A 12,937-nucleotide genomic window follows, 5' to 3' on the forward strand; every position below is an offset into this window, starting at 1 on the left:
ACTTAAGCCTATGTCCTCTTGTCTTAGACATATCTGCCATGGGGAAAAGATTCTCACAATCTACCCTGCCTATGCCTCATAATTTTGTCATATCTCAATCAGATTACCTGTCAGCCTCCTCTGCTTCATGGGAAACAAACTCAGCCCATCCAATCTCTCATAATTAAGACTTTTCATTCCAGGCAACAACTGGTGAATTACCTCTGCATCCTGTCCAGTGCAAGCACATCTTTACAATAGAGTGATGACAAGAACTGTTTATAGTATTCCATCTTTGGTCTAACCAAAGTTTTATTTAGTTGTAACAAGACTTCCTTGCTCCTATAGTCTCCTATAATATTGAAACTTCAACCACTTTACCATCTTCATTCCTGAGAATTAGGTCTAGCACTGCGCTGTCTCTAGTAGGATTATCTACGTATTGCCACAAAAAGCTCTTCTGGGTACATCTTAAAAATGCCACCCCGTCTAATCCTTTCACACTCAGGCTATCCCAGTTAATGTTAGCAAAGTTGAAATCCCTGACAACCTTTACCCCTGGTTTTTTCACTCCTTTGTGTGATTTGCCTACATATCTGTTCCTCTATCTCCCCTGAGCTGTTGGGAGACCAGTAGTAATGGCCATGTTTTTGGTGTACCCAGATGGCCTCATTTGAAGACCCTTCTAGTAGATCTTCCCTTACTACTGCAGAGGTGGTTTTTCTTTATCTATAATGCTCTGCCTCCATCTCTCTTACATTTCCCTTTCATGCCTGAAACCTCTATTTCCTATATAGCTTTGTACACAAATTTATCATGTAGAAAATGTGTTGTTTTCTGCACTATCTAAATAATGCTTGCTGATTTATTCAATGAAATTGCATGGCCATAAGTGTGATTACTTGTTCTGGGAAAGGTGATTGAAAGATTGCTGTGGAATCTGATGCAATCCTTCTCTGTATTAGCAAGTTGGAACAAAAAAAGAACTTGCAAGTATAAATTGCTAAATACGTAAATTATTCAGATAGAATTGTTGATAGCCAGTTTGTCCTCATGTCAGATGAGACATTTTTGCTAGCCTCTGTAATACTTAAGCAGTAATATAAAATATTGATTAGAAGAAAATGTTCAAATGTTTTATTTTGTTACTTCATTATATTTATAGTTTTTGTTCTTGCTCACAGTATTCTTAAAATATTCTTCTAAAACATTGACATATTTTTCACAGGAGAAACTGACCTTCCTTCATAGTTTGTACCAGCGACTAGTAGCAGGCTGTGTCATCATGAAGCAACCAAATGGCATGTTGGCAAAATTCTCTTGGCCAGAGCTATGCACCATTCTGCAAGAGAACATTGATATCCTTACTTCAGATCTGAACAGGGCTAATGAAAAGGTAACTTGCTTGAGTTTGCAAATTATTTAACCAATGACATTTGTCTGTACTACAGCGAGACTTCTTTTAGTCAACTTTTTTCAAAAGGAATTTTCTATTTAATAATTCAGAAACATAAATTATAATTTGTCTCCAGCACAGTTTAGATGCTATATCTGAGGGGGTGCAAATGTAGCTGAAGTCTGAGTTAATACTCCAGGCACCATTGGTCCCACAAACAAATGTGAATGTTGTTATATACTTTTCTCAGGTTTGCTAATTCCACTACTGTGAATTAGCCATAGGGACCTAATTAGAGGAAGATAGATTGGTCTAAGTTTTACCAAAAACAAAATGTAAAGCTTTTATGCATTTTTAGTAATAAAACAGAATCTCATTCACAGTACATAAGAATATACACCTGCAAAATAACTTGTATAAGTGCAAGTCCATGCTGTCCTCCATTGTGCCCAATTTGAGGATGCAGATCAAAAATAAAATTGACATCACCTTGTAATGTACTTGATGTTGCCCAGTAATCTACAAGCCGCCATCATTTCCACTCATGATTGAAGAATACAGTGTTAAACTGAAGTAGGAGTCAATGTGTGATTCAGAGGATTAGCATAGTTAATTGAAATTGGTGGTACAGATTATTCTTGAGAAAGCTTTTTTGATGGTACAATGGATTGTTGTGTAGATATATCTAAAACCTAAACATTATTCCTGTTCAGACTGAGCTAATGATGTGGGCTCCTCTCTGGTTGTAGCAATAAGTGGAAATAATTGGGCAGTACTTGCTCCCTTCTTGCCACCTCACCAATTAAGTGCTGGGCAATGTGGTCCATTGGGATTTTCTTAATTTACCAACATTAAAGATTCTTTAATGGTCTCTGCAGGCAAGAAAAATGACTGGTTTTCCCCACTAGGTAACAGATGACCTGCCTGACACTTTGAAGGGTGGAGCATTATTTGCTAGGCTGGGGGCAATGGGAGGCAATGATGGTGAACAAGGTGGTACCTACAGAATGCAAATCCCTGCCCTAGTCTGTAACCTACCGATCCATGCTGTCCCTATAGCCTCCACTTTCGAGAAGCAAAATAAAACATCTACCTTCTCACCTGAGGATTGGACCTCAACCAAAGATATTTAAGACTCTAACGTTGTTGACCTCCATAAACTTGAAAGCTTCTGCAATTGCCAAGGCCTAGATAGTTCAAGAGGCCTCTTGTTCAACTCTTAATAACCTGATTGGGTATGAAATGTAGTGATCTTTCTGAGCAGTGTCGGTGACTTAGTCAATATTTACAAACCATCAAAGATTCATGAAGAGAAAATCTCACTCTGAGTGTAATGAATTTGGGTTGTTTTAATACTGCATTCAATGACTGTCGAAAAATTGAAGTTCTAATAAATCAATCTTCAGGGAAGAAATTTGGATGCCACTTGAATTTAATTCGAATACATGGATACATGGTGAAGGGGGGAATATTACCTTGTTTTTGATCCATTTTGTACTGGCGTTGTTACCTAAAATAAATATTTGTAAATTTGAAATTTTTCACAGTCTTATTGCACTAGGTCAAAAGCAAAACTTACAGGTTTTGTAAAATAGGGAAAAAAAAACATTCTTGCGGCTGTTTAACCTCAGAATTTCAGTTCTGGATTTTATTTACCAATTGCTGATTGAATTGATGACCATTCAAAAAACACTTTCTGTTTTATTTTGTGGTTTTGAGAAAACAACGCATGTTTTTTGTCAAAAAAGAAACTGATAACATTCATATTCAGATAACTGCACTAGGTTATCGGTAATAGTTCAGTAACACCTAATTTGTGTTTCGCCAGGGCCATTCAACTCCTGATCTCACTACTGCCTTGGTTCAAACACTCATTTGACTGAGAGTTGCACCAAGGAGCCCTAGCAAAACTGGAATGAGTGGGTATTAGAAAGCAAACTCTCTGTTGGTTTGAGTCATACCTCATAGGTAGATGTTGTGGTTGTTGGAAGTCAGTCTTCTCAGCTCCAGGACATCTCTGCAGGAGATCATCATGGTAGTGCCCTTGGCCCAACCATCTTAGCTGCTTCATCAATGACCTTCTCTTTATTATAAGGTTAGAAGTGGACAATGATTGCACAAGGTTCTACACCACTCATGACTCTTCAGACACAGAAGCAGTTCATGTTCAAATGCAACAAGATCTGGGCAATATCCTGGCTTGGATTGACAAATGGCAAGTACCATTCATGTCATACAAATGTCGAGCAATGGTCATGTGCATTAAGAGGCAATCTAATCACCAGCTTAATATTCAATTGTGTTACCATTACTGAATCCCTCATTATCAACATCTTTGGGGTTACCATTTTTAAAAAACTCAACTGGACTGTGTTTAGTATGCTTTCCTTTACTGGTCAAAGTATTGAGTACAGGAGTTGGGAGGTCATGTTGTGACTGTACAGGACATTGGTTAGGCCACTTTTGAAATATTGTGTGCAATTCTGGTCTACTTCCTACTGGAAAAAAATGTTTTGAAACTTGAAAGGGTTCAGAAAAGATCTACAAGGATGGTACCAGGGTTGGAGGATTTGAGCTACAGGGAGAGGTTGGATAGGCTGGGGCTGTTTTCCCTGGAACGTTGGAGGCTGAAGGGTGACCTTATAGAGGTTTATAAAAGCATGAGGGGCATGGATAGGATAAATAGACAAAGTCTTTTCCCTGGGGTGGGGGAGTCCAGAACTAAAGGCCATAGGTTAAGGTTAGAGGGGAAAGATATAAAAGAGATCTAAGGGGGCAACTTTTTCACACAGAGCGTGGTACGTGTATGGAATGAGCTGCCAGAGGAAGTGGTGGAGGTTAGTACAATTGCAACATTTAAAAGGCATCTGGATGGGTATATGAATAGGAAGGGTTTGGAAGGATATGGGCCGGGTGCTGGCAGGTGGGACTAGATTGGGTTGGGATATCTGGGCAGCATGGACGGGTTGGACCAACGGGTCTGTTTCCATGCTGTACATCTCTATGACTCTAAATGAAATTGGGGCAAAATTTGGTACACAATCGTGCGTGTATAAGGAATATAGTAAGGGGCTGGTGCGCAGAATTTAGGGGCACTGATGTTGAGGATTATGGTGGAGGAAGTGTTCTTACTGATTGAGCTGAAAAATGTGTTGCTGGAAAAGCGCAGCAGGTCAGGCAGCATCAAAGGAGCAGGAAAATCGACGCTTTGGGCATAAGCCCTTCTTATGCCCGAAACGTCGATTCTCCTCCTTTGATGCTGCCTGACCTGCTGCGCTTTTTCAGCAACACATTTTTCACTCTGATCTCCAGCATCTGCAGTCCTCACTTTCTTCCTGTTCTTACTGATTGTAGTCTATGGCTCAGGATGTCAAGGATCCAGTTACAGATGGAGGTGCTGAAACCTACATCTTGAAGTTTAGAAATGACTTTGTTTGGAATTGTGGTGTTGAAGGCAGAAGTGTCGATGAGCGGAGTGAAAGCATAGTTGAAAATTAGAGGGTTTTTTGGGACAAAAATTAGGAAAATTTATTTTCTGTGAGAGCTATTCAACTTTGTAACTCTGCCTCAGAAGGCTGTGGAAATAAGGTAATATATTTAAGATAATGATAGATTCAGGAGGATCAAGCATTGTCATGAGTAGATGGGAAATAGGAATAAGAAACACACCGTTCAGCTATGATCTTAATGAACGGTAGAGCAGGCTAAAAGAGTTAAATGGTCTACTTCTCCTATTTTGTACTTAAAAGCTAGAATTTCTTGTCTGAATACAGGTTGTTTTGTTTTAACATGCGTATTGTGAATGCGAATTCACTATAAAGTGATTAATAAATTTGGGACACTTTCTTAAGTGCAAACTCTTAAAACATGTGTTGGTTGTAATGTGATTACATCACCAGCACTTTAAGCACTGTTTCTCAAGTGTGATTTTTATATACTGGGTTCCACAAAAACACAAGGGCAGCACGGTGGCACAGTGGTTAGCACTGCAGCCTCTCAGTGCCAGAGACCCGGGTTCAATTCCTGCCTCAGGTGACTGACTGTGTGGAGTTTGCACATTCTCCCCGTGTCTGCGTGGGTTTCCTCCGGGTGCTCCGGTTTCCTCCCACAGTCACAAAGATGTGCAGGTCAGGTGAATTGGGCATGCTAAATTGCCCGTAGTGTTAGGTAAGGGGTAAATGTAGGGGTGTGGGTGGGTTGCGCTTTGTCGGGTCGGTGTGGACTTGTTGGGCCGAAGGGCCTGTTTCCACACTGTAATCTAATCTAATCTAAGATCACAAACAATACTTTGTCGAAGAACTACCTGTATACCTGTCGGTCTAAAAAAATGAGCATCACTGATCACACAATGCAAATTGTTTACAATTTCTGGAAGGATTCCAATCAGCAGTTACCAGCACCAACATTGAAAGTTTTGCTGATGTTATCTTGCTGCACCTTCATCAACTTCTAAAGGAATTCTGAAATGTCAGCCAACTGCAATTTGAACTCTGATGGAAAATAACATTGACTGGATACAGACAAAAAACTTGTCACTTGCCTGAAGTGACAACATGGCTCACTGTTTATGTCAAGCAAATAAATAATAGGTTTAGCAGGGGTATAGAAGCTTAACCTCGATATCCTTGGGGAAGTGCTAAGCCCCATTTATGATCTATGGTGGATACTGGATGGCTAGTCAGAGAAATATAAACAAATATTTGAATTGAACTTGACTTCTAAATGGACAAGTTACCTGTGCAATCATCCTTGGGTCTCCCGACAATTTCTTGATTTGGTTTGATTTACTTATTGTCACGTGTATTTGTTACAAATTACAGTAAAAAATATGATATAATGTCACCACTCTCCAGCACAATCTTAAACCATAGAAAAATTAACCAAAATATAGAATATAAAGGCAGAAGAATAAAGAAATAAAGAAAACTTTACAGTCCTTGTTAAGTGCTCCGTCATGGGCCCTAGGCCTGACGACCTGACATGAGTCCCTTTGCCATGCCACTGCTACTGGAATGAAAGTTGTCACTCTTCGGCACTGTCTCATCTTCACCGACAGCCTCGCCAGTGAGTAATCGCTGGACCTTGCCAATGCGGATGCCACAGATGCCACCGGGTACCATATTGGCCCAAACTAACCTCCACCTCCCCAAATCTTTGCTGGAAGCAGATGCTGCCAGGTACTCTAATTCACCTCTGATGCAGCAGCTGTGAGTCAGCACTAGGACCACCTTGTCAGTGCAGAAGTTGCCAAGATCCAAACCCTCTCCAACTCCACCACCATGAGTCCATGCTGAGCCCACTCTCCAACCACCACAAGTCTGCTCTAGGTCTACTTGCCCGCACCAATACTGACACGGTGATCTGCAATTTCTACCATTATTTTCATCAGGTGAGGAGCTAGTTATTGTTCACATCAATCTGCTAAGAGTCTAAGGTCTGCTAACTTTATAACCATTCTCCAGGCTGACTAAGCTTGGCTCTCATCTCAACCTCTTTGTATAATCTCTTGATCATTTTCATTCAATGGAAAAATAGACAATGTCTGTTTGCTAAAGTTATCTTGCTGCACCTTCATCAACTTCAAAAGGAATTCTGAAATGTCAGCCAACTGCAATTTGAAGTCTGATGGAAAATACCGTTGATTGGATACAGACAAAAATCGTGTGAATTTATGTGTATAGCCTTAGTATTAAGTTCTTCTTAATTCTAATTATTTTTCCTTTTACTTTTTTCCTTCTATGCTTTTGTGCATGTTGCAACAATCAGCTCCTGAATTTGTATGCAAAATGCTTTTAAAAAGAACTGTACATAGTTTTAGGACAAATGCGTAATAGCCTTTTCAAACATGACAGAAAGGAAATTTAAATAAAACTTTGTGGACAGAAAGGGAGATAAATGCAATAATTTAATTCACACTCACTCATTGGTAACCATATATGGATTACAAATATAGGTGAGTGCTAAGTAATGGGCTAAGTAAATACCTAATTTACTTTGAACATTGCAATGTAAGCAGGAAAATCAAATTAGTATATCATGTTCATTATTACTGTTAATCAATCTAGTTAACCAGCAAAATCAAAGTTATTCTGTGTGAATTTGAAAGAACCTCACAAGTCAATGTCAAAATTTATACTTGCATGGCAAAAACGACAATGATTATTAAGCTGCAGCCGAAAAGAATGCCAAGATAGGGATGGTGAAAAGCAAAGAGTATGCTGCAGTAGGTTTATTTGCGAGCGTTTTAGCCCAGTTTTAATTTTAGTGCTGATTGGTTAAAGCTATCCACACATAAGCAAATTGATTTGTAATTTAAGTTTTGTAAATGAGACCTCGTCCCTTTAACTCTTGCGTTTGCAGGGTTTATGAAAATCATGTCTACACTTTGATATTTGCTTTTCAAGCTATCAAATCAAAAGATGCAACTCATCTGTTATTTAGTGAGTTTTTTTTCTTGTTTGTTTTAATGGTGTAGTTTTCAGAATATGTTCTCTGAAAGAAAAGGTCAACTATTTTCTTAATCTTCTTATGCAAATAGCCATGACCTAGAAGAAGCAAAATGTGCTGATTATTCGCTATTATCTTTATGGTCTTTAATGATAAGCAGATAGTTTAACATGAATTTGATACTGTTCTGTAAATGACTAGATTCCTGAGTATAGGTGCATTGATTATTGTTGCATTGTACTCACAAGTTGACGTTGTTACTTTTAGCATTCAGAAATAAAAAAGAGCCCTCTATCATAACAAATGCAATTTATTTTATGCTAAGTTACTGAACAGGCACACACATTTGTGGATGTCAACAGAGCTGCATTGTTAAATATCAAATTTATTGTCAGATATTTGTTTCTAACACTTCATCCATAGTTTCTTTAAAAGTTCACGTTTGAAGTGGGTTTTGTGATCAGTGAGTGGGTTGCTGTAGTATAAAGACACCATGTTTCTAACTTTAGGCAATGATTGTTGAGCAAGTTCATTTCAGATGCAAATATGCAAACTCAGCAACTACTGGCTACTTTTTCAATGACTTCTGCTGAATGATCAACTTAACTCAATTCTTATGTTTTTATTATGTAGGATGTAGAGTGAAAACGGGCTGTTTGGCCCCCATCAATTTATGCTGGTATTTATGCCGCACTTGAGCTTCCTCTTATCTCCTCTACCTTCTTCTCCCTCATATACTTGCTTAATTTCTCCTTACAAGACTGTTTATGCTATTCTCTTTCTCTGTGCTATAAAGTTCCACATTCTCTCTCTCTGTTTAAGAGGATTTTTCTGAATTACTTGCATTTATGTAACCTTGTTTGTAACCATTGAACATTTTAAAGCACTGTGTGGCCAATAACACATTCTTCAATTGTAAAGTAGTTAATTTGGTAATCCGTTTTGCACAGCAAACTTTCACAAATAGCAATATAATATTAGTTGTAGAATTAAGTCAATTCACAGTCGCTTTAAGTTTTCTTCTTTATGGAACAGATCTTTGATTGAGATTGGAGATGGAGTGAAGAGGGACTTTTATCTGTCGTTTCAGACAGAATATCACCAATCATCCACTCTTGCTGCTACTCATGCTTCAGAATCTCCTCCACAGTGAAGTCACTGTGTTTCTTCCAGGACTTCTTGTCTGTATTGAAAAATGTGATAATTTATTTTCATACAGTTAATTTGAAGTAAGCGTATTGACCAGAAAATGGGTAATAACTCCCCTGCTCTTCAAAATAGTGCCATGGAATCTGGTGTGCACACCAATGTTTTGGGCAGCTTGGTCTTGGTTTAATGACTCAACAGAAAGACAACACCTCCAGCATTCCCTCAATGCTCATGTGTTGGACAAGGGCTCAAACCCATGATTTTCTGACTCTGAGGCAAGGTTATTACTAATTGAACCACGGCTAACTTGCATATTGAAATAGTGGAATGTTGTTAAAAGTGGAAAGGACCTATTTTCAACCACTTGTATCAACACTATCCATTCTGTGTTTGTTACAAAGTACTAAAACACTACATTTCAATGAGGTAGGGTCCAGTGATATGAATAGCATTTTCCCTTAAATGACCTTGTCATATTTTATAAGTTTCCTGAAGAAGGGCTTATGCCCGAAACGTCGATTCCCCTGCTCCTTCGATGCTGCCTGATCTGCTGCGCTTTTCCAGCAACACATTTTTCAGCTCTGATCTCCAGCATCTGCAGTCCTCACTTTCTCCACATTTTATAAGTTGGCTGTCTGCTTGTACTTGTAATCAGACTAAAACACTTGTTTGTCTATTTAGATGTAAAGCTATTGTATTGTGTATATCTTAAACCTGGCCACGACTGGCCTTGCAGTTTGATGTTCTGAATTGTGTTAATTCCCTTCTGTTTATCTGTCATAGAGATATGCAGCATGGAAACAGGTCCTTTGGCCCAATTCATCCATGACAACCAGGTTTTTCTAAACGGAACTAGCCCCGTTTTCCTGCATTTGGCCCAAAGCCCTCTAAACATTTCCTATCCATGTACCTGTCCAAATGTCTTTTAAATATTGTAATGTCTACCATTTCCTCTGGCAGCTTGTTCCATATATGCTCCAACCTCTGTATGAAAAAAGTTGCCCATCATATCACTTTTAAAGCTATCCCCTCTTGAACTTAAAACTTTGTCCTCCAATTTTGGACTCCCCTACCCTGGGAAAAAGACCTTGGCTATTCACCTTATTGATGCCCCTCATGATTTTATAAATCTCTATAAAGTCACCCTTCAACCCCCTATGCTTAGGGAAAGAAATCCCAACCTATCGATCCTCTCCTTTTAACTCAAATGTTTCAGTCTCAGTAACATCCTTGTAAATCTTTTTGTTTTTTGTACCCTTTCCAGTTTGATAATATCTTTCCTATAGCTGGGCGACCAGAATTGTATGCAATATTCCAAATATGACCTTACCAATGTCTTGTACACCCATAACATGACGCTCCAACTCCTGCACTCAATGCATCTGTCTAAGATGGAGGTAAAGCTCTCTGTGATCATACTGGGATGGTGGCAAAGTAGGCAGTGTTCAGGCTCCTGAGCCTGTCTGCTCCATTCTGGCCGCTTCCTCCCATCTTTCCTTCCCCTTTTTGTCTGTGGCGGAGAAGGTGATATCATGGAGGAGGGCTGGAGGGGGACTCTTGGTGAGGCAGTGGCAGCCTAGCCTGGCAGCAGAGCCAGGGACTCCTGGTTATGATAGGCCCAAGCTAGGGATTTCATGTATTGGTGAGGCAGCTGCTTCAGCTGAGCCACTGGTTGTGGTAGGCGCCTTGCAGAGACTCCTGCTTATCGGCATGACCGCAACAGCGGAGGCGGGGCCTCCAGGTTTCAATGTGAGACGGGGATCCAGCAGGGGTCCCGGCGTTAACGAGGTTGACTCAGTGACGAAGAGAAGGCACCTGAAGAATGGTGACTCTAACATTGGTGGGTCTGGTGTAGGTGGCAGTGAGGTGGTGGAATTTAGGTGGTGGAGCAGGTGTCATTGCTGAGCTGGCTCAGGACTGTGGATTCATGGCAGAGGCGGTGGAATGAAGATGGACTCTCTTTCAGCTATTTATTGTTCTTTTTATTTTCAAATTATTCAAAATGATGTCTGTGGCGACGAAGCTCTTCACTGTATTTTACTGTATTATTCTGAGTAAAATACAAGTGACAGTAAATCATTCAAGTCTTTATCTGCTTTCTCTTAAATTCTAGATACGTTAAACTAAGTGACATTTGTATGAATTTGTAATTCAGTGACAGTGCGCTTAAAAATCACAATTCCCTAATTCCCGTACTTTCCGTTGTGTGCTTCTACAAATTTGCTAACAATTCATTGTTTACAGTGTTGCATTTTCTTACACTCACATGGGTTATACTTGAGTGCATTTGCCATTAGTCTAGGGTTTAAAGGCATAAGAGGACAGTATTTAAGGACAATAATAAATTAAAATGACATCATGGTAATGGTGTCTTTACTTTACCACAAAGCTGTTTCAACAGGAAAAAAACTCTAAATTGAGGACTAAAGGCTTTATAAATTGTTTGTAAACTTATCGTTGGTCAGAGTCTGCAATTGATTGTAATCCACTATTCTGCATTATACATATACTAAATTGTTTTTTAATCCTGTAAAAATAAATTTATTTATAGGCCTAGTGTAAAAGTGAACAGCCATTATGGGTGGTTGCCATTTTGAAATATCATTGACATTAATACAAAGAGTGGACATGTCTTGAACTTTCACACATCTGCACAACACAGTCAGTATCACTCACTTGATCCATTGTGCCCAGTTATAAGGTTCTAGCAAGTCAGGTGAGTTATTTGGTTGAAAGATTAGGGCTGATCATTTAATGTGTATTTAACATGTCATGGCTGTGAAGAAGTTGACTTGTACATGGAAAACAATTTATGCAAAATCATGTCTGGAGCAGGGAAAATGGGGCTATTTTGTAGGTCAGCCTGGTAAATATATTGCAGCATCCTATATAAGTTGCAAGCTAGAATGTTACATTCCAGGCTACTTTCATATTCATTACTCATTTTCACCTGTCGTTTTTCACGGTGTAAATGAAGTGAAGCTTATTTAGTTATTTGATATTAGAAATCTGTACGCATTCATATCTATAAAGAACATTCCTAATGGTTTGCACATGTTCACATCTGGCTGTTTGGGGAATAGTTAGACGTGATATTACTCAACTGTGAACTGTACATTTCTTTCAAATAAAAGTTTATGGATCAGAATTATATTTATGATCTGAACAAGGCATATTAGATAAATGGTTCTAAATCTTAATTGTGGAAATCACAGGAGTCATACTTGGAGCACATTTGTCGAAATAAGGATGAAACTATACATCAACTGCAGCAAAGCCAAGAAACCACCTTCAATAAACTAACCGAACAGATGAAGGAACGAGAGGCTAGTTGGAAAAAACAGAAGGCAGACTTGGAGGAGCATTATACTGGACTCCTTGGGGAAGTTCATTCAAGAGCACAGGTAATATCAGCATAATTAAACTGACAATGGCTTAGGGAGATAAATAATAGTTGCCTTAGTTGTCCTCAATTTGTTTCCAATATGTACACCCACTTGTTTAGGTACAGTTGAAAATTGATGTTAAACTCACCAATTTGTCCTCTGGTCTGTAGATAGTGAGCAATAGTTGGAGCTAATGTTTTTAAGTATGAGGGCAAACATATTAGGTCTCAGCTAACACCCTACTCCCACTGCTGGAAAGAAAATGTCACAGTTGCTCATCTGTCAACTCATTTAAGAGCTGACAAGTGAGGGTGTGTCTGCTTCTTGGCAAATCAGACCTCAGTGCTGATATCCTAAATCCCCATTCAGAGGCAGAAAGCATCTGGTCTTATGGGTCAACTGGTCAAGGCCTACTCCTTAGGGGATCTGATGGCTGAAAGTATTTATTATGGGAGGGATTTGGGGAAACTTGTCTGAGGTTTGGAAGCAAGGACAGTGGGTTGGATTTCAGAGGTCACCATCTTGGCCCCATCCTTTTCCTCCAAATACTCCAGTCCACAAACTGGAGCATTTGGAGGCA

General features: G+C 39.2%; 1 protein-coding gene across 9 annotated transcripts in view; it reads left to right on the forward strand.

Moving 5' to 3' along the window:
- The window catches only part of ccdc171 (coiled-coil domain containing 171), a 380,694-nt gene that overhangs the window by 100,551 nt on the left and 267,206 nt on the right, over nucleotides 1-12,937 (forward strand). For 8 of the 9 annotated variants that reach the window (XM_072589026.1, XM_072589027.1, XM_072589024.1 and 5 more), the window contains 2 exons: nucleotides 1,208-1,375; nucleotides 12,187-12,375. In XM_072589026.1, coding sequence (XP_072445127.1) covers nucleotides 1,208-1,375; nucleotides 12,187-12,375 — 357 coding nt within the window. The remainder of the gene's footprint in view (nucleotides 1-1,207; nucleotides 1,376-12,186; nucleotides 12,376-12,937) is intronic. The other variant, XM_072589028.1, reaches the window with a different exon arrangement.

Source organism: Chiloscyllium punctatum, chromosome 2 (assembly GCF_047496795.1).
Source record: "Chiloscyllium punctatum isolate Juve2018m chromosome 2, sChiPun1.3, whole genome shotgun sequence".
NCBI classification, from domain to species: domain Eukaryota; kingdom Metazoa; phylum Chordata; class Chondrichthyes; order Orectolobiformes; family Hemiscylliidae; genus Chiloscyllium; species Chiloscyllium punctatum.